The sequence below is a fragment of the Phalacrocorax aristotelis genome, chromosome 10, assembly GCF_949628215.1.
Source record: "Phalacrocorax aristotelis chromosome 10, bGulAri2.1, whole genome shotgun sequence".
Lineage (NCBI taxonomy): Eukaryota > Metazoa > Chordata > Aves > Suliformes > Phalacrocoracidae > Phalacrocorax > Phalacrocorax aristotelis.
The window spans coordinates 4,599,308-4,623,597 of record NC_134285.1 but is presented as its reverse complement, the minus strand read 5'-3'; the positions used below and the strand labels follow the sequence as shown (position 1 = coordinate 4,623,597).

The 24,290-nt window shown below is 56.9% G+C and overlaps 1 protein-coding gene across 5 annotated transcripts in view; it reads right to left on the bottom strand.

The window, feature by feature from the left end:
* Positions 1-21,060, bottom strand: part of TNRC18 (trinucleotide repeat containing 18) — a 56,744-nt gene extending 35,684 nt beyond the window's left edge. For all 5 annotated transcript variants that reach the window (XM_075104824.1, XM_075104826.1, XM_075104827.1 and 2 more), the window contains exons 1-3: positions 20,785-21,060; positions 3,609-3,734; positions 1,366-3,168 (exon numbers count right to left, since the gene is read on the bottom strand). In XM_075104824.1, coding sequence (XP_074960925.1) covers positions 1,366-3,168; positions 3,609-3,734; positions 20,785-20,986 — 2,131 coding nt within the window. In that variant the 5' untranslated portion in view covers positions 20,987-21,060. The remainder of the gene's footprint in view (positions 1-1,365; positions 3,169-3,608; positions 3,735-20,784) is intronic.
* Positions 21,061-24,290: the final 3,230 nt, after the last annotated feature.

Sequence of the window (24,290 nt, the reverse complement as noted above, 5' to 3'; positions counted from 1 at the left end):
CCACATTGGCACAAGGTAAGTTGACACCCCCCCAGCCTTTTATTAGAAACATATTATTTTGTTATTTTACCTCCGCTCCTCCCTCTCCCATCTACATTACTTGAGCTCTGTTATTTATAGACGGGTTTATCATCTTTTTCTCATCCCCCATCCAAACACACACACTTTCTTATTCGTCTAATTCCCGCCTAGCCTCAACCCTGCCAACAGGATGGTCCCTTTTCTGTACAGACCGATGATTGTCCGGACAGTGAATGATCATTTTGTCTATATATATGAACATGACGCACGGACCGCATAGAAAAATTCAATCAGTTATGCATGGAGGAAAGGCTTAGGTCCGTTTCCTTGACAACCAATGCCCAGCACTAAATACTTGCATTTTACTTGCCAAATACTACAGATTAGCCAACTAAAGCCTGCTTTCTCCTTCTTAAAAGGTCTAAACATTCAAGCACCGTCCACTCAGCGCAAGCAAGCTAATGTTATTAGACGAATATCTCCTGGCACACAAAGGGGGGGCAGCATTTGGGGGGCGAGAGGAGGAGAAAAGCAGTCTTGTTTTCTGTCTGAAAGCCAAGTGCATCACTTAGCAACGAGCCCGGAGGCCTGCCAGAATTCAACCCTTGTTTGCAGCCTTTTAGTTCAGCTCAGTAAATTACATTTAACGCAAGCTGGGAGGGTCTGGGACGATTGAACGGCTGAACAAACAGCTCCCTGTGCTGCCCACGAGGTCCTCAGTCAGCTCCCGCCCGGCCGTGCGGAGGACGAGAGGAGGCAATGGGAATGGAGAGAGGGGCTGCCGGCTGAGAAAAACCACCTATCGACACTGAGGTTTGGGAGAGGGGGGCGAAGGCAGCAAAATGGGAAAAGCAAAAGCTAAAAATGGAAACACAACCATCGCTCGCCAGCCACTCGCTTTGGCATCATTCCTTGGCACGCCACAGCAGAGCTCTCCGCGCGCTGGGCAGCCCCCAGGCGTTATCTTGCTACCAAAACACTCAGCAGAGCCATCCCCCTCCTGCCAGCACCATGGCTTAAATCAAAACTATGAGACTAAAACTTCAGCACACAGGTGGATTAAGGGGTTTCTCTGTCACTCCCTTCACTATCGGGAATCAAATGTGGAGAAGGGTTGTCCTCAGAGGTGGGCAGAGGGGATGGCATGGGGAAAAGGGGACTCCCTCTTGCTGTGTGAGTCCTGCTCCCTGCTGTGGCCTACAATGTGCCCTTGGCTGGGAACAGGAGGCAAAGACAGCTGAGGATGCCAAACTCAGCTCATGCCACACAGCCTGCATTGGGTGGCTCCTCTCCCCAGGGAAGAGATCCCACAGGGGAGTCCCAAGGCAGGTCTGGGGAACCTACCTTTGATGCTGCTGAGGGACAATGAGCGATCCCGGTCTGCCAAGCTGGGCCCCAGTTTGCTGCTGCTGCTGCTACTGTTGTCCTTCTGCCGGGCCACAGCCACAGCAATGCCAACAGGCAAGTGCCTCACCTCCACCTCGCCCTGGGAGCCAATGCTCTCACGGCCAAAGGATTTGGCACTCTCAGGTCTCTCGGGGTCCCTCTTCAGCTGCTTCGCTGGCTGCTGCGACAGCAGCTGCTGCACTTTGGAGGTGCCCAGCTGCGAAGAGTCCAACTTCATGTTGCCCAAGCCACCGAAGGGGCTCTTCTTGCCACAGCTCTGCCGGGACGCAGTCTCCTTGGCAAAGCTGCCACTGTACTTGATGAGGCTCTGCATGGCTGACCCTTCGCCATGGGAGGCGGGGTGGAGGACATCCGCAGCGCCCCGCGAGCCCACCACCGAGGACCGCGGCAAGCCACTGGGGTCAAGGTAGACCTTCTTGGCTTCCTCCTCCGCCCGGGTGACGTGGTTGTGCTGCGCAGCCAGCACCGCCATCTGTGTGGTGGCAAAGTTGCCCATCTCAAAGGGCTTCCACTTCTGCTCAGGCGGTTTCAGCTGACCATGGTCTAGGTGCTGCCGGGAGGAGTCTAAAGTGCCATAGACTTTTGCCGCTTCTTTGGAGCTGGATCGCTGGAAGCGGTCCCGCTCGCAGGGGCGATGCTCTGCCTCCGGACTTGGCTTCAGCAAGTCCTTGGAGGCCAGGAATTCCCTGCTCTCCGGAGAGCCCAGCCCCGGCCGGTTGAGGAAGGGCTCTGACGTGACCTGTCTCTTCAGTGCCATGGAGTTCGCCCTGATCACTGAGCCCTTCTCCCTCAGAGCCTCCATCCTTTTGGCATCACTGTGGCAAGAAAAGTCCTGGGACAAGAGCGTGCGGGAGGCGTCCACAAGGCACCGCTCCGTGGGTGACTGCAGCACCCCCACCTTGCCAAGGTCCTTGTCTTTCGCCTTGTTGTCACGGGCCTGCGAGGCGATTTGGATGGGCCCACTCCTCTCGTCGTAGGCTTCGACCGAAGGCACGAAGGTGGGGGCGATGACTTTGTGCTCCCTCCCCAGCTCCTTGGCCGGCGGGAAGATGGTGTACATGCTGGAATGGACGGGCTGCGGAGGGAATGTCGTGGCCGGCGTCATCTTCCCCGGCTGCGAGGGGTGCGGGGATGGGCAGCTGCAGGAGACGTGCAAAGCACCCACGGAAGGCAGGAGGGGCTCCCCCCGCTTCAGCCGCTCAGCGTGGGCATGCGCAGAAGGCCTCACGTTCTCATCGTGCCGAGCAGGATCCTTGGCACAGCGGTCCTGCTCAGCACCCAGGACCTTCAGCATGGGGTCCCCCCCACCGTTGCAGTTGCTGAGGGAAGAGCTCTGCAGTGGGTTCTTGGACTTGGGTTCCCCACCACCCACGCCCCGATTTGGCATGTGCTCGGCCAGGAATGGCGAGAGACGCTCGCCAACCTTCACTGCCTTCTCCACCACACTCACTTTCCGGTCACTGTCGGGCTTAGTGTCCTGCGTGAGGTCTACCACACTGCGGGGCCGGGGCTCCTCCTTCGGCTTGCCCTCCTTCTTGGCAAAGGGCAGGGGCAGATCACTCCTGCATGCCCGCTCCTTCCCACCGGGGTCTTTCAGGACTTCTTTCGAGCTCTTGTGCAGCTGCCCAAGGTCCTTCTCCCGGAGCAAAGTGCTCGATGTGTGGTTGCCCGCGTTCCTCGAGAGGGGAGGCTGCGGATGCAAAGCGGACTGGCCCGCGTGGCTGGACAGGTAGAACCCATCTGCAGAGCAAAACCAAACAAAATTACCATGGGCCTCCAACCCCTTCAGCCCTACACAGAGACAGGTGAGAGGTGGCAAACCAGTATGGAACAGGTTTCAGACATGGCCAGGAAGGACTAGGGCACAGAAGACCTGGCAGGTACCTCCACATGGCCCAGGTGGGGACACAGGACAGCCCTGTCTCTGACACATGCTAAGACTTGCAATGCAGCAGCAAGTTGGGGCTCCAAGGAGGGACCTGGACCAGGTTGCTTCCAGCATAGCCACATCAAAGACCTCGGTATTGTGAAGACATCCCTAGATGATAACCCAAGGGGGTTCCTGCTCTTCCCGCTCATCATCCCAGCATCCAGCAGCTCCAGCAGCCAAGCAAGGCCCAAGGACAGGGCAAGCACCCAAGGGTGACGAAGGGGAAGGGTGCACAAGGACCCAGACTCACCTTTTTGTGACTCGAAGAGGCTGTGCTGACCCAGCTGGGCCAGGAGAGGACTGCCAGCGCTGGGGGGCTCAAGGTGGCTCAGGGGAATGTACGATGGGTAGAGCCCATTAGGCAGATGGGAAAAGCCTGCAGAAAATGGGAAACAGAAGAGGAAAACATGTTTCAGCCCAAGCAGCACGCCGCCTTGGAACGAGCCCTGCAGGAGCACAGACTGTTGTGGCTGTCGGTCCCTCGCACGCCAGGAGCAGCGGCTGCAAGGACGCGTGTGGCAATGCACACAGCCCACAGCAGGGAGTGCTGCTTGGGTTCCCCACTTCAGGTACTGACCCCCCACTGCAGGAACCCCAGCATGCCCCTTGCACCTCTGCAGGGCTCTAACTTTGCAGCCGGTGGGTTGCAAATAGAGCATGCTGCTTTCTGAGCAGAGCCTTAAATCTGCGAGTTAAACGACCAAACCACCTGGCCCATAAGCTGTTTTATCACAAGTACAGCGACCTGTGGGTGAGGGCACTCCCCAACATGCTTCCCAAGCAGCGATAAGACCCTCTTGCCAGCACAGATTTGCCAACACAGCCCGTCCCCACTGCAGCTGCCCCGCACCAGGTACAGGCTTTGGGGAAAGCGTGAGAGCATCCTCCACAGCAGCACACACGAAGCATAGTTTCACTTGCTCAAAACCAACATCTTATCCCTGAGGAAGGCAAACCAGAGGAGAAAACCTATTGCCTCCCCACGAGCTGATAAAAAGGCAGTGTGTCCCCAGGGCCACGCTGCCAGTGGTCTGGATAATGTCCTGGACACTGGGGCCCCCTCCAAGAGCGGGGCCCCCAGCAACGTCCTCATGCAAATCATCATCATCATCATTTCATCAGTGAATACGATCACCATAGTAGTGGTAATAACACACAACCTCTGGGCTACAGGCAGTAATTCCTCTGCAACACTGCCACCAAACGGCACCCATGTAATACTACAAACCCCACCATTCTGCAAGAACCAGCTTCCCAGTTGGTGCCATCATTTAAAAAACTGATTAAAAGCCATCAGGAGAGTCTGAAGGAGCCAGTCAAGCCCTCTGCAACCCTCCACCCTTCCCCTCAGACCCCATTAGCAACGAACCTCCCCAAAATTCAACAATCCCACTGAAAGCAACCAGGCAATGAGCTTGTCAAGAGTTCAGCATTCAACTGGATCAAAACAACATCACACCAAAACCCAACAGGAGACAGAAGTTCAGTCCTTGAAGCTGCACGTGGAGCACCATCTGTGAGAGCTAGTCAATATTTCACATTATTTAGACAGCCGGGATCTCTTTCACATACATGTTTGCATCCTGGCACATGTGCTTCATCGACACGATGCTCCCCACAGCTCCTGGCCCAGATCCATCGCCGACAGCTCCCAGCGGCATCACCTGCGCATGCCAACCCTCCAGCAGCAGGACCAGGGGAGATGCTGCACCCATGAAGTTCAATACAGAGCCCATTCCCAGTAGGTAAAATTCACCATTTAATCTTGTGCAGGGTGCTATAAAGGCACTGAGTGTGCACGCACATTTACACCTCTGTTTGGTCACCCCGAAACCTTCATACAGCAGCATTTCCAAACACACTTTCTTATTCCAGGGCTGGAGAGTGCTGCGTATCACCCAGGGGCACCTACCCTGGGTTAGCTGTGAGTAGCTCCACTCCACAGCATGTGTGCCTCAGCTGCGCCACCTCCACCGCACCGCTCTGGCATGGCTGGGCTGGCAATGAGCCAGCGTCTGGAGCAGGAGCGACGCATTTCCAAGGGAACTCAAGTCCCATCTGGCAGAGCACATGGTTGCAGCATGGCAAACCCCCGGAGCACCCCATACCATACCAGCCCGGCAGGACCAGCCTCAGACATCCCCACATGAGCCTCTTCTCCCAGCCAGACCTCGATCCCAGCTGCAGCTGCTCCAGCAGGCAAGAGGACCAGCACGGAGGTTGCAGCGAGACACATCCCACGCTGCAGACACCGCCATGGGCAGATACCCATGGCACATCCCTATTTCCACATGGTGCAAGGACATGAAGCCACCTTCAGAGGTCCAGAAAGGGAACAGGATCCAGCAATATCATCCAGCACACGGACACCTGCACACAGTTTAAGCTACTGGTACTCAAAGAGGCATTTTGGCACCAGTTTGACTCCTGGTCCTACGGGGGCACATCCTTGCCTGCGGCATCTTATCCTGCCCAGGGGTAACACAGGGCCTGTCCTAGCTCCAAATGCTCCGGGGCTTCCTCCACAATCAGAGCTATCACATCCCACCGTGGGGATCCAACCCCAGCCCGGGGCTGCAGGAGGAGTGGGAAGGTCAGCCAAAAGAACAAGAGGACAAGAAACTGTGGGATGACAGTGGCTGAAGGGCAGATATAACCCCTCCAGCTTCCCAGTGTAGAATGAGCTGTCACAGAGGTTTTCCAGCTGCTGTGGTGGAGCAGGGAGCAGAGCAGCAACAAGTGGCTTCATGTGCACTCTGAGCTGGGGACAGGTTGAGATGGACAAGCTGAGGACCCTGCAGGGCAGTGTAACCAGCTCAGCTGGGAGGCAGCAGCAGAACCAAGCTGATGCCACCAGCCAAACCACAAACCCACCTTGCACTGGGCAGCCCAAGCAGCAGCTGCTCCTGGGAAAGGCATAATCCCAGTAAGGGGGCTCAAAGCCCATCCCAAAGCTTTGCAGGTGGGGAAACTGAGGCACAGGCAAGCACAAGGACCTGCCTGCATCACCCAGCTGACCAGCAGCAAAACCAGAGAGCCACCTGAACCCCAGTCTCTGGTTTACCAGCAACACTGTTTTCCCTTCATAAATGCCCGGAGGGAGAAGCTGCCAGGTCTGTATTTACCTGGCCCATTCCCTGCCAGGAACCAGAGCAGGGGCAGGGAGGAGGGATCCAAGCCACAGCCTTCCTGGGGTTGAACCCAATGCAAATCCAACCCTGAGGCACTGCCAGAGTACCCCTTCCTCCATACAGCCATCCAGCAGCAATGCTGATGGGCTGGAGTAAGCCTCGCATACAGCCCAAAACCTGCTGCCCCACTCCCCCAGGCAGGACCTGGAGGTGAAGCTGCTCCTTCATGCGCTAAGTAGCTGCATTTGCAGGAAGCGGCCGCAGGCAAGTCGCTCCCTCCTTGGATCTCCACGCCAGAAAGCGATGCCAAGGGGAGAAACTGCAGTGAGCAATGCACAGCTCACCCCAACCATGGGCTACTGCCAGGGGAAAGGGAGGAGAAAGGGAGAAACCACAACCATCTCTGCCCAGGGCCAGAGTGTTTGCTGAACCAGCGCAACATCCTTTTCGCCCAGGGACATGCCGACAGGTCTCAGCAGGCTGAGCCACACTCCTCCAGCTGACTGCTCGCCCAGAGGCAGGCTGGCAGCACGGCGCAGGCAGGGAGGTGTGAGTCGGCAGCGCTGCCAGCACCAGACCAGCTGTGCCCCCCTTCCCTTCCCTGCCACGCCATGCCAAACACGTGTGCCCATCAGCACGGCCTCTGGCTGCCCGAGAAAGGCAGCACCAACAGAAATCCCGCATGGGCGCTTTGCTGGTGTGGGCACACATGATCCAAAGCAGCCCGGCTCAGAGGGTAAAAGGGTTTAAGGGGCACAGAGATCGTCCTTTGAGCCACCTTAACCCTGGTGACACCAGGATTCAGGAAGATGACAGCCTGCAGCCAAAATACAAGTCTCTGCTCGGCTTCTCCTGCGATGCTTCAGTGGCTGTAGTGGATTGGCACAGAGTGGGGACGCACACCCGTCCCCTCCTTCCCAGCTCCAAGATGAGCTGGTAAAAATGTACCTGCTTTGCACGATTGAGACATAAATCACTAAGGGCTGTTATTAGAGGAACTTGGTGGGTGCAGATGTGTCAGCCCAGTTGAAAACATCTTCATCTTTGCTCAGCTCTCCAAAGCAGCACGGGGCGGGGAAGAGGTATGGCCGGGTGACTCACCACCGAGAGGGGATGTGACTGATGGGGAGGTGAGATACCAGCAACCGCGCAAACCACACACCAAACGTCTGGAGGCTGGAGGTCGTGCCCAGGGAAGCGGGCCCCACGTGCTCAGCCTGCTCGGGGCTTGCCCAAAGCTCCCCGGGAGGAGGGAGCCACCAGAAAACATCACCTGGCCGAGGCAGCGAAGGCAGATGGGCAGGCGGACCGGCCCGCATCACAGCAGGCTGCCGCACGCCACCAGTTGCCCAGAGTTTTTAACCTGTGGGCTCTCTCCGCCTCGGCCCCCTCGGTTCCTAGGCCTGAAATTCAGCCTAGGCTAGAGGAGTTGGCCATGCCTGGGTTGTGAAAGAGCAGGGCAGAGGGGGGACATGCTGGAGCTGAATGCATCTCCCCTGCAGACACAGCTCTGACTGACGAGCTAGCCCACACACCTGATGAGACCCATGTGTGTGCCACCGCTGGGAAAGCTGCTCCACTTCAGCCTGGCTGCAGGCGACTGGCCAGCACCTTCACAGCATCCCCACGTTGCCCTCCATGCCGGCGCAGAGGTGACAGCTCACTCAGACACCCACAAAGGGTCAAGGACAGCAAACAGGAGCGAGACAGAGACACCACTCAATGGGGAATTCAATCCCCTCGTCCAGTTTTCCAAACCAGCCAGCAGCACCGATGCACCAGGGAGAAGTAGCATCCGCAAAGCCTCTGCTCACGCCTGGGGATGGCTCTCTGGTCCCTGCTGTCACCTCGAAGGGAATCACAGAAGACACAGCCCTGTGACAGCCCAGTGGCCTGGATGGGCAAGCAGGCAGCCACGTGCGATGCCGGCTGCAAAGCGCACCCTGAAGCAAAGCCCCGGGCATGAGCCGTCTTTGCCCAAGAAGCCACAGCCCTGTCACCGGAAGACTGGTGGCCTCCAGCGCCACAGGAGAAGTGAAGTAACTCTCCCCCATCGGCCCCGTCTGCCCGTTATGGGTTTCTGCCACTTATGAAATATTTCCAACTGCCGGCATCTCGCCCCATCCTCCCTGGGCCATGATTGATGGACACACTGCCAGGAAGCAGCCTGGCACCATGCAGCGCTGTGCAAGGGGCTGTGGCCAGAGGGGCCCCGAGCCAAAAAGCCTGGCCCCGTGGTCCCTCCAGTCCTAGCCCAGAGGGGCTGGGAAGCACAGCAGCAAGGATTTAGGTTTATTTCCATGGGACATTTTCAACTCTGGGCACCCATGGGAAATTTGCAGCCCCATTGCAGCCAGGATCTCAGCTGGCTGCTGGGCTCTGGCACGGAGCAAGAAGCTGCAGCTGCCTTTGGCCGCAAGCACGGTCACCTCTTCCCCAGTCCAGCTCGCAGTCCTCACAGGCAGCCAACTGGGACACCAGTCCATGCCACAAACAGCTGGATAAACACTTACGTCCTCACGAGTCCGCTTTCCCCGGCAGGGAGGGAAGGGAACCAGGAGAAGTCCAAGCACAGCCAGTACCCACTGGCCGCCAGCCCCCATGGGGCCCCCTCCTACCGCTGGCGGGACGGCCGCTGTATCAACACCAGCTGCCCGTGCTCACCATCGTCGATGCATCCCCGACCGTCTCCCTGAAGAAGCTGCAGCTTCCCAGGGGAGCCTCTTTTAGGGCCCCCCACTCCCGCACACACCTCCCCATCTGCCCCACGACCCAGAGGCACGCAGCACAGTGAGGCACGGCTGCAGCTATTTCTCATGCACACATTTATGGCTGCAAACAGCTGAGAGCCAGGAGTGCTGACAGTGTAAATCTTTGCCGCCTCCTGCCCTGTCTGCCAGGGCAGCTCTAGTGACACCCGAGGCACCAGAGCTGCCTTGACTCTGTGCCACACACGAGACACCAGCAATATGAGCCCCCAAACATGCTGGCTGAAACCAAAGCCCCTGGATCAGATGTGCCTGGACCGTAGCAGCGGCCAGTCCCCATCCCCGCAGCACCAAGCCGCTACCATCGTCGCAACCCACCGCCCTCCACCCCAAAACCCGACCCTGCCATATTTACACCCCGTACCGCGAGGCTGGCAGTTGCTTCAAAGCCTTAATTTACAGCCTCGATTTTCCGCATCCCCTGAATGCCTTCGATCTCATCCCCCAGATCCAGAAGAGCCAGGTCAATTTCATTCCCTGTTTTATCTTCTAAGGGCCCTGGCAAGCTTGGAGACAGAATCCTCCAGCAGGGGATCCACACGCCCAGCCTTTGCCGGCTTGAAAACTGCCACGCCGCTTACCTTCAGCTGCAGAAATCACTATCTTAAAAGCCAAGGTGAGTTTCCACCCCTCCCAGCTCAGTGCAGCTCTCTATTGTTTCTTTTAATTTTGTTTTATTCCACATGGGACTCTGTGTCCAGGCTGCTTTATTTTTAAGTGGCTCTTGCTCAATATTTACTATTGCTCGCAGCTGCGTCAGCACAGAAACACCGCGTGCTCCCGCCGGGTTTCCAAAGAGCCATCCTGCAGCCATTACCCCGTGCCGATGCCGTGCCACGATTTTACTGCCATGCTACCCTCGTGCTGAATCACCACGCTGCCAGGCATCCCCGCAGCCAAGGCACACTAAAGGGCAGGGTGATCGCACAGGGCACAGAGCAGGGGTTCCCTGCTTCTGTGGAAATAAATATCATCAGGCTGAGCCCTACTGCTCACCTCCTCCTCACCCAGGAGCTGGAACAGCCCCAACGCCCTGGAGATGGCGGTGGAAGAGAAAATGGGAAGAAGTGGCTGCAAGGGCTCAAGGGATCAGTGCTCATGCCCCAGCTCTGCCCCCGGCATCCTGCAGACTCATCCCGTGCCTCAGTTTCCACTGTGCAACAAAGCAAATGCAATCCGAGGTCTACCAGTGCATCAGGGCTTGGGGCCACAGAAGGACACCAATGAGATGCCCTGAAGATCTCCCGCGAGGTCACCCACCAGCAACCTGCTGACAGTGTCTTCATAGGGGGCAGCAAGAAGCCACCCAGGTGAGGACACAAATCCCTCTGGCAGAAGGAAGGTGGCTTTTCCTCTCGCTGGAAGGGCCAGGATGGAAACCATCCCACTGGGACCCTTGACATGATGAGCAGCCAGCCTGCACAGGCTTGAATACGTGGTCTGGGAAGCACCGACCCAGTCCCACATTAATCCTGATGCACAAACACTCAAACCAGTGTCAATGCTGCCGGGTCACTGCTGGCTGCTACAGCAGAAGATTCTCCTCTGCACCCCCAGCCCAAAATCCCCCACATCAGATGTCTATCCTTTTCCACTGGCATAATTAAACCCAACACCCCAATGGGATCCACCACAACCTCCAGGCTCTCACTATGCACCCACACAGCTTTCCTCAAACAGCAAGAAGCAACCCAGTGGGGTCTTCAGCTCTACATTTACTAAGATGCTGTATGGAAATGAAAAAATAATAATTTTAAGTCCTCAACTTATTAGCAGAATCCCCAGGAATGCAGAACCTGGCTGCTAGACTGTAGCCTTGCCTTCCTCTCCTGACTTGCTAGGACAGCATCAAAATGCATTTGCTCTGGTCCATCCTTCATCATGGCGAAGGCCCTCCAGCCACTGGTGGCTGGCACAGGGGCCCTAAGACTGACTCTGCTCCTAGCACCAGACACACACCTTCATTGCAGGTGCTCCCCTTCCTTCCTAAGCACAGGAATTTATCTCACCCCATTTTTTTTAAAAAAAACACCCCAAACTCAGTGCAGAAGATGTGATGCAAACAGGCGAGCCCCCGCTCCCCTCAGGCCAAGCCCTGCCCGTGCGATTAACCCAGCAACACCCACACACCGGCTGTCCCATGCCTTCGTTAGAGAAGAGCTCGTTACCCTTTGTTGCCAGAGTTGGGAGAGCTACAGGCGCTCGGAGGGGGGAGGTTATTGCGGGATGGCACGGGTGCCGGTCCCCACATCACCTGCACCGAGTGCCTGCCAGCAGCAATTAAATCAGCCTTCAAAGAGCGATCCCAGCTTTCCCAGCGCCATTAGCCGTGCCCTGGAGGGAACACGGTCTATTTTCAGCCACAATGACTTAAGACCAGGTCACCAGCAGGTTAAATGGGACTGTGCAGCATTATCTCTGTGCCCTCCCATTGAGAAATTAAACACCGCTGCGTGATGAGCAGCGGCTGGCCCTGCGGACGCACTCCAGGGCGCCCACCAAAAGGTAAATGCCACCTGCCCTCTCCTCCCCTCAGCTTCCCATTGCCGGCCGTGGCTGCCCGCTGCCCTGTCTGCCTTCCCTCTGCGTGGGGTGGTGGGCCACCATGGGTTGTTTGTCCCTGCCTGTCCTCCTGTCCAGCACGGTGAGGGCTTGCAGCCAGGACGGTCCCCACCATGCCCAGGCATGCTGGAAGGAGCCTCAGCACCCCCCATTCTGCAAACCCAAGCCCACACAGCATCAGACCAGGGCTGCTCATCTCGCCCCTTCCTCCAGAAACCCCGTGGCCCGACTGCAAGTCCCTAGGCTGGGGACTGCCCCAAGCCACAGGTTTCGCCAGGGTTTCACCAGAGCCACTGGAGAGGTGGCATCTCCCCCTGGCAGCTCAATCCACTTTGCCAGGAGGGCCACCACCAAAACCCAACCAGCCACCCCACCACTAACATCTAGCGGGGAGGTGGCAGCTGGATGAGGGATTGTTTTGCCTCCCAGGCCCCTGCCGGGCACAGTCAGCACGAGCCAGGATGACTCAAAGCCCTGGAAGCCACGGCCTCCGTCACTGCTTATTTTAAACCTTGTTTGCAAAGTGGCTGCCGTGGCTCAGCACCTCTTGGGGTGCTTTGCAAAGGGGGTGGCACCACAAGGGGAAACTGAGGCACGGAGCAGCACGGCACCCCACTCTGGCCTGAACACCACAACGCCAACATGTGTGCACTCAGTGAACAGCCAGCAACCACCACACAACATGGGGGTCTGGGCAGTGAGAGGGGACCGGCTCCAAGAAACACCCCAGGGCTGGAGGGAGGGCATCGCCGATGACCCAACTGAGTCCAATTGGCTCCGGCTTTGTGTTTCCCGCTTGGCCAGGACAGAGCAAGCGTGTGGTGAAGCTGGCAGCGCCCGTCTGTACTGCTCCATGTGCCACAGGGGCAAACGTATCCCTCTCCCAGAGCCCGACGCTGGCCTGCACAGCATCTGCAGGGACCCAAACCACCCCGGGAGAAATTCAGCAACAGGCTGCAGACATCTGGGGGTGGAAGAATGAGACCCGCAGAAGCAGCACGATCCCATAAGCTTCTTTTCCTTAGGAAACCAGGCTCAAAAGATCAGCCTATGCCCAGCCTCTCCCTGCAACCCCACGTTCAGCCCTTTTTCCTTCCAGAGGCTCCAGCCCTCCCCGCATCCTCCTGAACATCAGCCCACATCACCTTTTCTGCACCGAAAAAGCACTGAACCATGAACTGAAAGGGTCTCTGCAGCCGGCGAGCACCCAACACCTCCCCGCCGCCAATAACGGGAGATAAACCGCAGAGGCAAATATTATGGCAATGTGGTTTAACTCCTGATGAATTATGCAAATCCATATTCAAATTGAAGCACAACCCTTGGACTCCTGACAAACTGCCAACCTGACCCCGATGTCACAAGGCAGGGACAGCCAGCCCTTGCTGGGTGAAGCACTAGATGGATGCCCTATATATGTATATATAGGCACACATACGTGTTTGCACATCTCAACTAGGGAGACCAAGGAGCACCTGCAAGAACGATCCAAGAGCGACTTTTTGCGTTTCTCTTTCCTCTCAGCTGTATTTAGCCTGGCCAGGGAAAGCCACCAAGCTTTCGTGTCCTCCACAAGATGGAAGCGGCTTGGGTAGATGGCGAGATTCAAAGCAGGAAAGAAGACAAAATTGACCATGGCTGGGGCTGAGAAGGAGGGGAGGCAGAGCGGGGCGGGAGGGGAAAGCCTAAAACACTTGTGCTAATATGAATGTCAGCCCTGAAACCGAGGAAAGGAAGATCTGTCCACAAAACAGTCACAGAGACAGCTCATCTGATGAAAGTAGGAATTTCCGATCCCACACAAACCCCGAACATCTATTAAAAGCAGCAGCAGAATCGCCGCTTTGTGTTGCTAATCTCATTAGGGAGAAAGCCCCGCTGTAGCGCTGCGATTGCAAAGGGGAACCCCAGCACGCTGCACCCACGGGGAGCCTGGCGCAGTGTGCCTGCCCAGCGGAGCAGAGCCGGGAGAAAGGTGTGCTGGGCTTTCACGGGCACCCCGGGAAGGCTCCTGCTCCCATCTTTACTCGCCTGCCCAGATCTTTACTCACTGGAGTATCATCCGCTTGGTTTGCGTGTGACACGGCATGTGGGATGCCTCCCCACCTAGCAGACCAGGACACGAAACACCAGAATTGCACACACTGTGCGGCGATAACACGGGCGCTATTTCAATCACACGCCACTACCGGCACTGCCTGCAAGCAGCAGAGAGCTGAATTCCTTCAAAACCCTTCCTCCCAAGCACGCTGGCCATTTCAATTACTTTTTTTTTTTTTAAATTAAAATCAATTGAACCAGGTGTATTAAAAGCATATTTAAGCCACAGGGAATTCTGCTGTAAAGGGATTGGGGGCAGAATGGGAAGCAGGGGCAATATATCTAACCACCAAACGTAAGAAAGGATCTTTGCTCACAGTAACATGGCAGGGTAAGATGGATGGTGGCAGGCACAAGAGCAACCTTTGCAGAAGTTGCCGGGGATACAGACCCAGAGAGAGAGGGCCGAGTGCCTTAAAATCTCCATTATTCCCCTAAAAAGGCACGTTCTCTCTCAAACATACCATGTTACTCCTTCCCTTGCTGCCGAGCCCACCATGTTCGGCTTGCCTGCCTGCACCCAGCTCCCGCAAAATGGCTCTTCGGCCACTCCTGCGCTGGCAATAAAATTTATTCCCAAGGTCACTTCACTCTTTTGCCACTATTTCAAGTCGTGCTGGATTTAAACAAAACCCAGCCTCAGAGATACCGAGTCCTCCCTCAACTCCTCCTTTCTGCCCATCACCTCCCTGATTTAGAGATACCAAACTCTCAACTACCTTTTGCCTCCCATAACCGTCAGCAACAACAGCTGGAGAGGAAAACCGGAGCATATTGCGCACCCAACAGCTGATCCTCACGGCGCGGGGAGAGAACCCAACTGTCACCGCCACGGTGCTGCCGTGCGGCAGGGCTCCTGCCGCGCCGTCCTCCCCAGCCAGCGTGGTCGGGGACGGGCATAAAGGGTTTGTGCGGTTGTCGTTCCCTTGGTGTTTAAGAGCTGGAGAGAAGCGAACGATAAGCAAAGCAAATAAATAGCAGGGAGAGACAGTGAGTGTTTTTCCCCAGCTGGTGGGTGCGTCGCGATGCCTGCAGACATCCAGCTGTGCCATCCCAGAGCGAAGCCAGCCAGAAACCCGGCACTGGGAGAAAACGCGGGGAAAAGGAAACTCCCAAATCCTCATGGCCGGGGACAGGCAGCACCCTGCAGGGCAGCTGCACCAGAGCGCTCCCCTCCCAAACTTTGCTTTTTAAAGAGCATTCCCAGCTGGAAAAGCCAGCAAGGGTCTGCCGTGGCTGGAGGCAGTGCTGGTCTCTCACCCCGGCCCTGCAGGCACGGAGCTGGGGGCTGCCCACGGTTTTCCCCCACTTCCCCAACCCTGCCTGCTTTTTCAGGTCGATTCAGGGCCCACCGTGCTCTCCATTTCAGCAACAAGGCAGAACAAAGCACGCCCTTGTCCTCAGCACCTCAAGCAGGCGATCCTGGATCACGTTACCTAACCCAGACCAACATCTCCTCGTCCCGGCAAGGCAGGTTTCATGTCAGCACATGCCAGGCTGGCCCCGATTCCCTGCACCACCTCCCGCCCGAAGCTTTAATTGGACCAGTTTAGTACACGCTGAAAACACACGGAGCCTTGTTTCAACTCGTCGGGCGCTAACCCCAGCTAAAGGAGGTGATCCGACACCCTCCTGCCGGTTGCAGCCGCGGCCGAACCGCAAGGCGCTCACCTGGAAGGCTGCCGTAAGACGTTAATTCCCCTCAACAATGTTCATTTCCATATTCATCAGAAGATGGTGAAATGACAAGATGGGGGGTTATTTACTATATAATTATAAACTAATTTCAGCTTTACCCTGGGTTATCCTAGGAAGGAGATCTAAAATTTCCTTACGAAAGCCCTGCTCTGCTAACCACGTCTGCAACAAGATTAATTCCCGGCAATTTCCATTTCTCCAACAGCTGCTGTGCTGGGAAAGAGCAGGAGCTTGTCCCCAACACCGGGGACCTGCCCGGTGCCCCGAGCCATCCCAGGCTAGGATTTACAGCAGCGGCACATCCTCCGGATCAAATTTTCACTGGCATACCATCAGTCAGGGCTGGGACCCGGGGTTGTCCAACCCCACCGAGGGGACTCAGCGCTGGGTGGGGGACAAGGCTTGCTGGGGGTAGGAGAAACGCTGCCAGAAACCATGTGAATAAAGCACATCTTTACCAGTGCCGTGCATCAGAGGCACGGCCAGGCTCCTACCCGTTCAGCTGGGGAAGGTGTTGGAAACCCTAACACAGCGGAGGATCCCGCAGGACCTCACCCCGAGCAAGTTTACGTCACCACATTGGCTCTTGGGCTCTCATCTGTGGTTCCAGCTCAGGGCCCCTGTCACCAGCTACCGCCATGGGGATGAGAACTTCACTGGGGGGCTGCAGGACAGGTTGGAAGCTCCTTCCCACCCCTCCTGAAGGATGAGGATGCCACCCCACAATGCACCCCACCACCAGGACCTCGGGTAGACCACCGGGACATCAGGGAAAGGAGTCCCCAGCACCCCAGGAGCGCGTGGTGGGAGACTCTCAGAAATGCAGAAGCCCCTTTCTTCCCCCCATTTCATCCCCAGTGCAAAACCAGAGACCACTACCGCCTTGCTCACAGCCTGCAAGTTGGCCACAGGCCCAAGGGAGCTGCAGGGGCATCACTTAATGGCCGAGCACTTCCTCCACCCCTGGGGATGCCGGGTGTAAACAGGAGAGCGTGACGGGTCCGAGCACAACATCCCTGCCCGGTGCAGGCCAGCATCACCTCCCCAAGCCCTACCGGGACAAGCACGTCTGCTGATCTGCCTCAAAACACATACCAAAAAGCATCTAATTTCACCAAGGCCTCAAGGGAAGAGAAACATCTCCCCAGGCAGGTCTCCAGCCAGTCCACATTCCTCCCGGTTACACAGTGAGCCCCTGCCCCAAGGAGCCCCCTGCGCTCAGCCCCTCGCACCACCCCCTGGGCGGGCAGGGAGGGGGAACGCGATTTCAAGGGCTATTAAACACCGATGGTATTTTCCTTGCAGCATCAAAACGTGACCGAAATGAGCCGTGCCAAACCACAGCCAAAATCCCACCGCTGCTCTGGGAGACCCCTCCTCCCCAGCGCAGCTACAGGGAGGAGCAGGGCACAGCTTGGTCCAGCAGCACATCGGTGCTATCCCGGTATCTCTATCAGCAAAGCGATTTTAGCGTGGATGCAGTTTAGATGAGCAAATTGTGCTTCTGCTGGCACCGCGGACGGCAAGGCCTCCTCCGCAAAATCTGCCGGCTCAGCAGAAGCACAATTTGGCCATTATAAGGATGGCTACAGTGGGATTTTGCTGGCACAGCAAAGCTCTCTGGGGCAGGATGGGGGGGGGTGGGGGGGGTATTTTGGTTTTTTTTCCTTCGTTCCTACCTGGCCCAGCTGTCTGGAAAAACTTCTCCCTGGGCACAGCAGGCCTGGAAGCAGGGATGATCTCCAATCCGCCTTAAATCCCTGCATTTGAATGCACATGCTAATGTGGAAGTAGGAAAGCAAGCAAACCAAAATCTCTCCCCTCCGCCTGACTGCCTTTCTTTCAGCCACAGCTCTCGAGCTGGGTTTAACACAAAGTCAGCTCTGCTTGAACAGGTGTGTCCCTTTTCCCGGGCACAAGTAAGTGTTTCTGAAGCATATTTTAATGGAAGAGGCTGGGCATCCTTTTATACAAACGTGAATCTGTTCAGGTAGCACCCCCATACACATCCCACCCAGGAAAGGATACCTCAATACATGGCGAAAAGCAGATTTTTTTATTATTATTATTATTACTTTAAACTCGGAGAGTCTTTTTTGCAGACAGCCCCGCTGCCTGGCAGGGACGCAGTCCCAGAGCAGCCCTTCGCAACTGAGTCCACGGGAGCCTTTTCCACCTCCCTCAAAACACAGAAGCTGCCAAGAACAACGCGCCCACCGCGGGATGGAGCCAAGACCAGGACACTCGTTTGGACCTGAGGACAGTGGGGTAGGGAAAGAGCAACACTCTAAACCCCCCCATATTTTGAGCTGCGGGCTGCAGAGCAGAGCGAACTCAGCCGCCTGACTCCATCGATTGCAGCCTCTTTTTATACAAGGTTTTCCCAGCAAGCTCGGCTGCTGCCAGGGATGAAATTCCATTGCAAACAGTCACCTTCCTCCCCTGGCCCTCGGCAGGGCCCGTCGGGAGCACCCCGCTGCTCCCCGGCCCCCATAACCCCCCTGCCCTCCTCGGGGACGGGGACATGGCGATGCCCAAGAGCACCCAGGGTGGGGGGGGACGCGGGCTGGCAGCCCGCAGCGGAGGGCTAGCTCACCTCCCGCCTCGGCCTCCAGCTCACTCCTCCCTCCGTGCGCTTCCAACAAAGGGGCTTCTGTCCCCGTCCCCCCGGCCTGCACGGCGGTGGCCAAAACACTACCACGGAACAGAAACCCCCCAGAGAAGAGCCAAGGGTCCGGGGGTCACTGGGAGCAGCCCAGGCGCTGTATTTTGGCGCTGGGGCAGAGCCCGACTGCCGTAACGAGCAGAGGCTATGAGAAAAATAAGAAGTCGGTGCCGACGATAACTGGATCTTCAAATATGGCAAATCATGCTATTTTTATAGGGGCGTATTTATTTTAGGAGGACGCTGGGACAGATTCAACAGTCTCTTTCTTCAGCCCAGCGGTATTTAAAGATCGGTTTGAACTGGCTCTATTTAAAGGCTTCGCCTCCTGCCCACTTTTCTTAACCCCTTGCACAAGCCTTTGCTTTCCACCCCTCCAAACTCCTCCTAAAAACAAAACAAACACAAAAAAAAAACCCAACACAACAGAAACGACACACACCAACATCAACCCTGCAAACGCAAACCTACAAAAGGGCCCCACCGTAGGAGGAAGCAATCATCATTTCAAACGATATTGTTAAAGCCATTAAAAAAAAAAAAAAATCCCTGCCTATGCCACGGCCTGGGTGTAATGGAAGTTTCGACTTGATTGTACATATCTTTTGAACGTGGTCTAGCCTGGTTGCGAAGTGCCGCGCCGCGGCAAAGCCGATCTCACAGAGCGAGCTTTGCGAGCGATTGTGGTGGGGACCGCGCGGGGGAGAGCCGGGCACCACGGAGGGGCAGGCGGGGATGGGGGGCTTCAAAAGACTTCAGAGAAGGGAAAATAAAAATAAGAATATATTTAAAAAAAAAATAAAATCTGAGGGATCACAAAACCTGTTCCCTCTGTGAGGGGCCCCAAACGCGAGGCTCGCTCCCAGCGCAAGGGCTTGCGGCGCAGTGGGAAAGCTCGCGGACGGCGGCGGGGAGCAACGCTTTGTCGGCTTGGCTTGGCTGGAGCTCGGCGCCTCCCTCCCGGGCTGCCTGGATTTCAGGAAAGCACCAGAAAAGGAAACTTTGGGAGGGGAAATAAAACAAAACAAAAAAAAAAAAAAGAAAAAGAAAAAAGAGAAAAAAATCACCCAATAGAAAAAAAAAGAATCAAGAAGAACAAAAAAAAAAGAGAAACAACCACCCGCACTCGGTTTGGCTTGAGATTGTCCAGACGAATTTTTGCAGAGATCGTATTCTGTTTTTGCAGGAGGTGGAGGGGGGGGAAATACCAAGGACAAAAAAAAGGGAGGGGGGGGGAAAAAAAAAGACAAAAGGGAAGGAAAAAGAAGGTGTTTGCCCATGTGCTTGGCTTCATAGCCGTTCCCTTTACACCTCTCCTCTTAGCACCTGGGAAATTGGCACTGCCACCTAGTCTAAAACTAATAAATCTTTTTCCCTCGATTCGGGCTGCTTCCTTCTCTGCAGATGTTGGCAATCAGGTTTGCAAATTTCAAAGTCATTCATCCCGGGCGGCTGGGAGAAAAGCAGGTTTATTATTGCAAAACCTGTCACCCTCCCAACGCCTAAAGTAAACTCCGAGTCACCCCTCCACACCCAGGGGAAAGAAAGGGAAAAAGGAAAAAAAAAAAAGAGAGAGAGAAATCAAACGGTCAGAAATGCCTCAATCCCAGGGCAAGCTCGGCAGCAGCCGGGCAGGAGAGCGGGGGCAGCGTCCTCCCGGCGGCTGCCGGACCCCGCGTTATCCCACCCTGCGCCTGGCTGCGAAAGGGAGCTCGGAAAGGGGGGGAAAATCCAAATCCCTCCCCAGAAAAAAAAAAAAAAGAATTTAGGCAAATAAATAAAAAGCTGACTGCGGGGGGGGGAGTAAACACCGTACGTTTCAATATCTGCTTGTTGTTTTAATGGAGAGGCAGCCGTGAGGCTGCCTGAAGCGCGTTGGGAAGGGGGGAAAAAAACCACAAAATCTATCAGGCGGGAGCAGCCCCTGCATGGAAGTTTTGTTTGCAGGTTTAAAAAATAATAATTACCAAAAAACAAAAAAAAAAGAAAAAGCCAAACAAACCCACCAAATCCCGCACTGCCGGCAGCGGGTCCGGCACATTGGGAAATGACCAAAACTGCCCCGGTTTTGCCACTTTTTGGATTTTCGGTTGGGATTTTTTTCTTTTTCCTTTTTTCCCCTGGCCACGAAGCTCCCCGTGGGGCAGCGCAGCCACTTCCCCTCTGCACTCCGACCTGCCTCTCTCCCAGCTTTCCCGAAAACAGGATTTATCCCACAAAACACCCGCAACCGCCTCGGCGGGGATTTCTTTTTCTCCGTCCCAGCAAAACTGCACTTGAGGGGGAAAAGTGTAATTTTTCCCCCCCCCCATTCCCCTATTTTTTCCCCCCAAATCAAAGCAGGGCGAGGCAAAACCTTTGGGGAAAACATGCGAAAAGGCTGCAAGCGTACATATATAGAGAATTATTACATTTTTTTGCGGTTAAAGCCCCACCGCCCGTCGGGGTGCAGGGGAGGGGAGGCGCGGGGGGCTGCCGGAGGGGGGGTCCGCGGAGCCTTACCCGGGTGGGAGTGGAGGCTGATGCCCGATGCGAGGAATTTTCCGGGCTGGAGGGCGGCGGGGAGCCCGGCGGCCATGGGCCCGGCGGCGGGGGCCAGGCGGCCGGTGGCTCCCAGGCGGTGGCTCTCCATGGCCAGCCCGGAGAGCAGCGGAGGGGGGCCGTGCACCGAGCGGGGGGGCCCGAAATCTCGGCCATCCATCATCCACTCGCCGGCTTCAAGGAGTCTCCCGGATCGCTGTCGGTGCCCGCCACCGCCTTCCCCCCCCCTCCCGCCCCCCACCCCCCCCCTCCTCCTCCTCCTCCTCCCCCAAAAAATCAGATGGTTTTCAAAAATAAGGCGTCCAAGCGTCCCATGGCGCGGTGGAGGGAGCCAGCCCCGGCGCGGCGGTCTCGGCGCTGCCTGGAAGAGAGAAGAGGGGTGCGGTGAGCCAACCTGCCCCGACCCCCCCCCCCGCTCCCGGCCACCCCCCAGCAAACACCCCCCAAAAACCCACCCTCACCTTCCCGACCGGGTTGGGGTGGGGGGTGAAGAGAAGGAGGGGGGTGAGAAAAAAATAATCCAAGGAAAACTTGTGGCAAAGGGCGGGAAATAAAAAATTAAAATATTTTTAAATAATTTTTAAAGAAAAGTGTTAAATTTGTCACCCGCAAAGCCACCGCCGGGGCGGGGAGCGCCCCGCCGCAGCGCCCGCAGCCCGGCTCCGGCGGGACGGACCCGCCGGGGAAGCGGCGCTGCTTTTCTCCCCGAAGCGCAAGAAAACAAACACCAAAAAACTCCCCCAAAAACAATTAATCCCCCTTCCAATTTTCCCAATTTCCCTTTTTTTTTTTTTCCCCCCTCGTTTCCCCGGGGCTGCTTTACCCCGCCGAAAGCCGCCCCGCCGCCGCCGGCGGCGCCCGCCGAGGATGAGGCTCCGGCGGCGGAATCGCTCCCCCAGCCCCGTTTCTCGCCTTTTTTCCCTCATTCCCAAAGCTCCAAAACCGCCGCTTGGCCTTTGGGGTTTTTTTATCCCGTTTTCCCAGCGCCGCTCCCGCTCGGGAAAAAAAAAAATCACGTATTATCACTTCCCGACAGAAAAAAGAATAGATATATATTTTAAAAATATATATTTGTACTTGCAGCCTGACGAGGCGAACCCCCGCCCGCCGGGTTTTGCACCGGGATAGCGACAAATAAACACTGCGGGGAATAAAGTGGGGTTTTCTTTCCCCCCCCCCCCCCCCCGACTCCGGCGCTACCGGAGCCCCGGGAGCCGCCGCTCCGCTCCGCCCCGGCCCCGCCGCCCTTCCCGGCTCCGCGCCGGCCGCTGCCAGCGCGGGGGAGGGGGTGCCGCCCGGCCAAGAAATTACTAACAAAATTAAAAAAAAAAAAAACCGGGGGGGGGGGGGGCGAAATGCAAAATAATGAGAAAAAATCCCACCGGCTTGGTCTTTTTTTTTATTTGGGTGAAATTTGAGAATTTCATTAAATCCTGCCTGCGTGGCTGAGCGGCGCGAGCCTCACCCCGGGGCTGCGGGAGCGGCCGGATCCCGGCTCGTAACTACTAAAAAAGGAGGGGAGGGAAGGAAAAAACGGCGAAAAAGGGGCAAAAAGCATCTTTTGGGGACTCGAGGGAAACGGGGGGAGGGGGGACGGGTCCTACCTCGGCGCGGTCAGGCCGCCGGGTCGCGGGGCATGGCGGCGGTGCGGGGCTGGGGCGGGGGGTGCCGGCTCGCCGCCCTGCCCGCCGCCCGGCTCCGCTCCGCTCCGCTCCGCTCCTCAGGGGCAGCGCGGGAGCGAGGCGGCGGCCGCGCCATGGAGCGGCGGGGCCCCGCCGAGCTGCAGCATCGCCTCCTCCACACCGCCCCCCCGCCCGCCCGCCCCGCGGCCGGCCCCGCGCCCGGCTCGGCGGCGCTCGAAAAAAAAAAAAAAAAAAAAAGGAGGGAAAAAAAATTAAAAAAAATTAGAGAAAAAAATAGAGCGCGAGCGCGGGGCGGGAGGGAGGAAAAAAAAAAAAATAAAGGAGGGGGGAGAACGGCGGCGCCGGGCCCATGAAACACGCATTGTTCTCGGCGCGATCGGGGCGGGCTCGCTGCCCGCCCGCGCCGCCCGATTGGTCGCTTATTCTGTCACTCACCGTCGGGTAAACAGGCGGCCGTTTCGAGGCTCCCCGCTCGCCCGCCCCTCACGGTGCGGCGCTCCCGCCGCCGTTTCCAGGCTCCCCTCCCCGCTCTCCCGCTCGGAGCGGGCGGGCGGTTGGCGGCCGCGATCCGCTCGGGAGAAGCGGCCTCGGGGGCGGGGGGAGGGGGGGCGGGTGGGTGTCGTGTCGTGTGTGTCGTCCCCCCCCCCCCTCTGGGGAGGCTGCCAGGGGTGTGAGGCCGCCTCACGACACCCCCTTACCCTTTATTATCTGTGGGGTTTAAATCCTGCCCGCCCGCCCCCCCCCCCTCCCCGGCGGCTGAGGGACGTGCGGGCCCCCCCGGGCCGGGCTGAGGGGAAGCGGCGGCGGGCCCTCTCCCACGGCCCCGCCGCGGACAAAGCCGCCTTTGAGGGAGAGGGGGAGCGCCGGGGGGGACGGCGGCGGGACAGGGGGAGGGGCCCTTCCCTCCCTGCGGGCCCCGCCCCACAAAAAATTTAAAAATAGGGTGAAAAGGAAGGCCGTAGGGCGGGGGAGGAGACTCCCCCCCTCCGATTTAACCAAAACTCCGTTTTTCCAGCTGGGCGCGAGAAACGGGCGGGAGAAGCCGCCGTCCCCGGCGGGGGGGGGGGGGCACGGCCCCCTCCAGCCCTGCCCGCCCGGTTCTTCCCCGCCGTCCAGCCCAACTTTTACTTTTCTTTTTTATATATATAATTTATTTTTCACTTCTACACCCAGCCCTGTGCAGCGCTGACACCCCCCCGGGGGTGGGGGACACCCCATCGCTGCCAACGCCCTCCCCCAGAGCTTCCCCATCCACCGCCCCGCTTCTTTCATATTTTTTTTTAAATCGGCTTTTAGAACGAAAGGGGGGAGGAGAAAATCTAATTTAATTCCGGTATAAGTGTAAAAAAATAGTAATAATAAAGCCCCCCCCCCCCAACCGCCGCCTACGCCCGGGCAGGAGAGTTTCGAGGCGCCCGTGGCGGCGACCGAAGAACGGGAGAAACTGCCCCAAAAGGGGAGGCCGGGACCCCTCCCCACCCCACCCCCCCCCGACACTTTCGTGCTTTATTTTTAATGGTTTTAAGAAAAAAATACAGCGCAGCCTTCCTCGAAAAGCTCTCACGCTCCGAAAGGCGCTGTTTAACGCGAAAAAAAAATTAGATATATATATATAAAATGTGGGTTTATTTATATCTAAGAGCACAACCCGGCTGCGTCAGAGGCGAGGGCTCAAACCCCCCGGCTTCCAGGGGGAGGTTTTTTTTTCTTTCCCTGTCTCTTTTAGTAAACTAAAAAAGGGGGGAATGGGGAGGGGGGAGAGAGAAAAAAATATTAATGGCTTAATCGCTTTTATGTGGCTTTAAAAGCATATTTTATAAATGT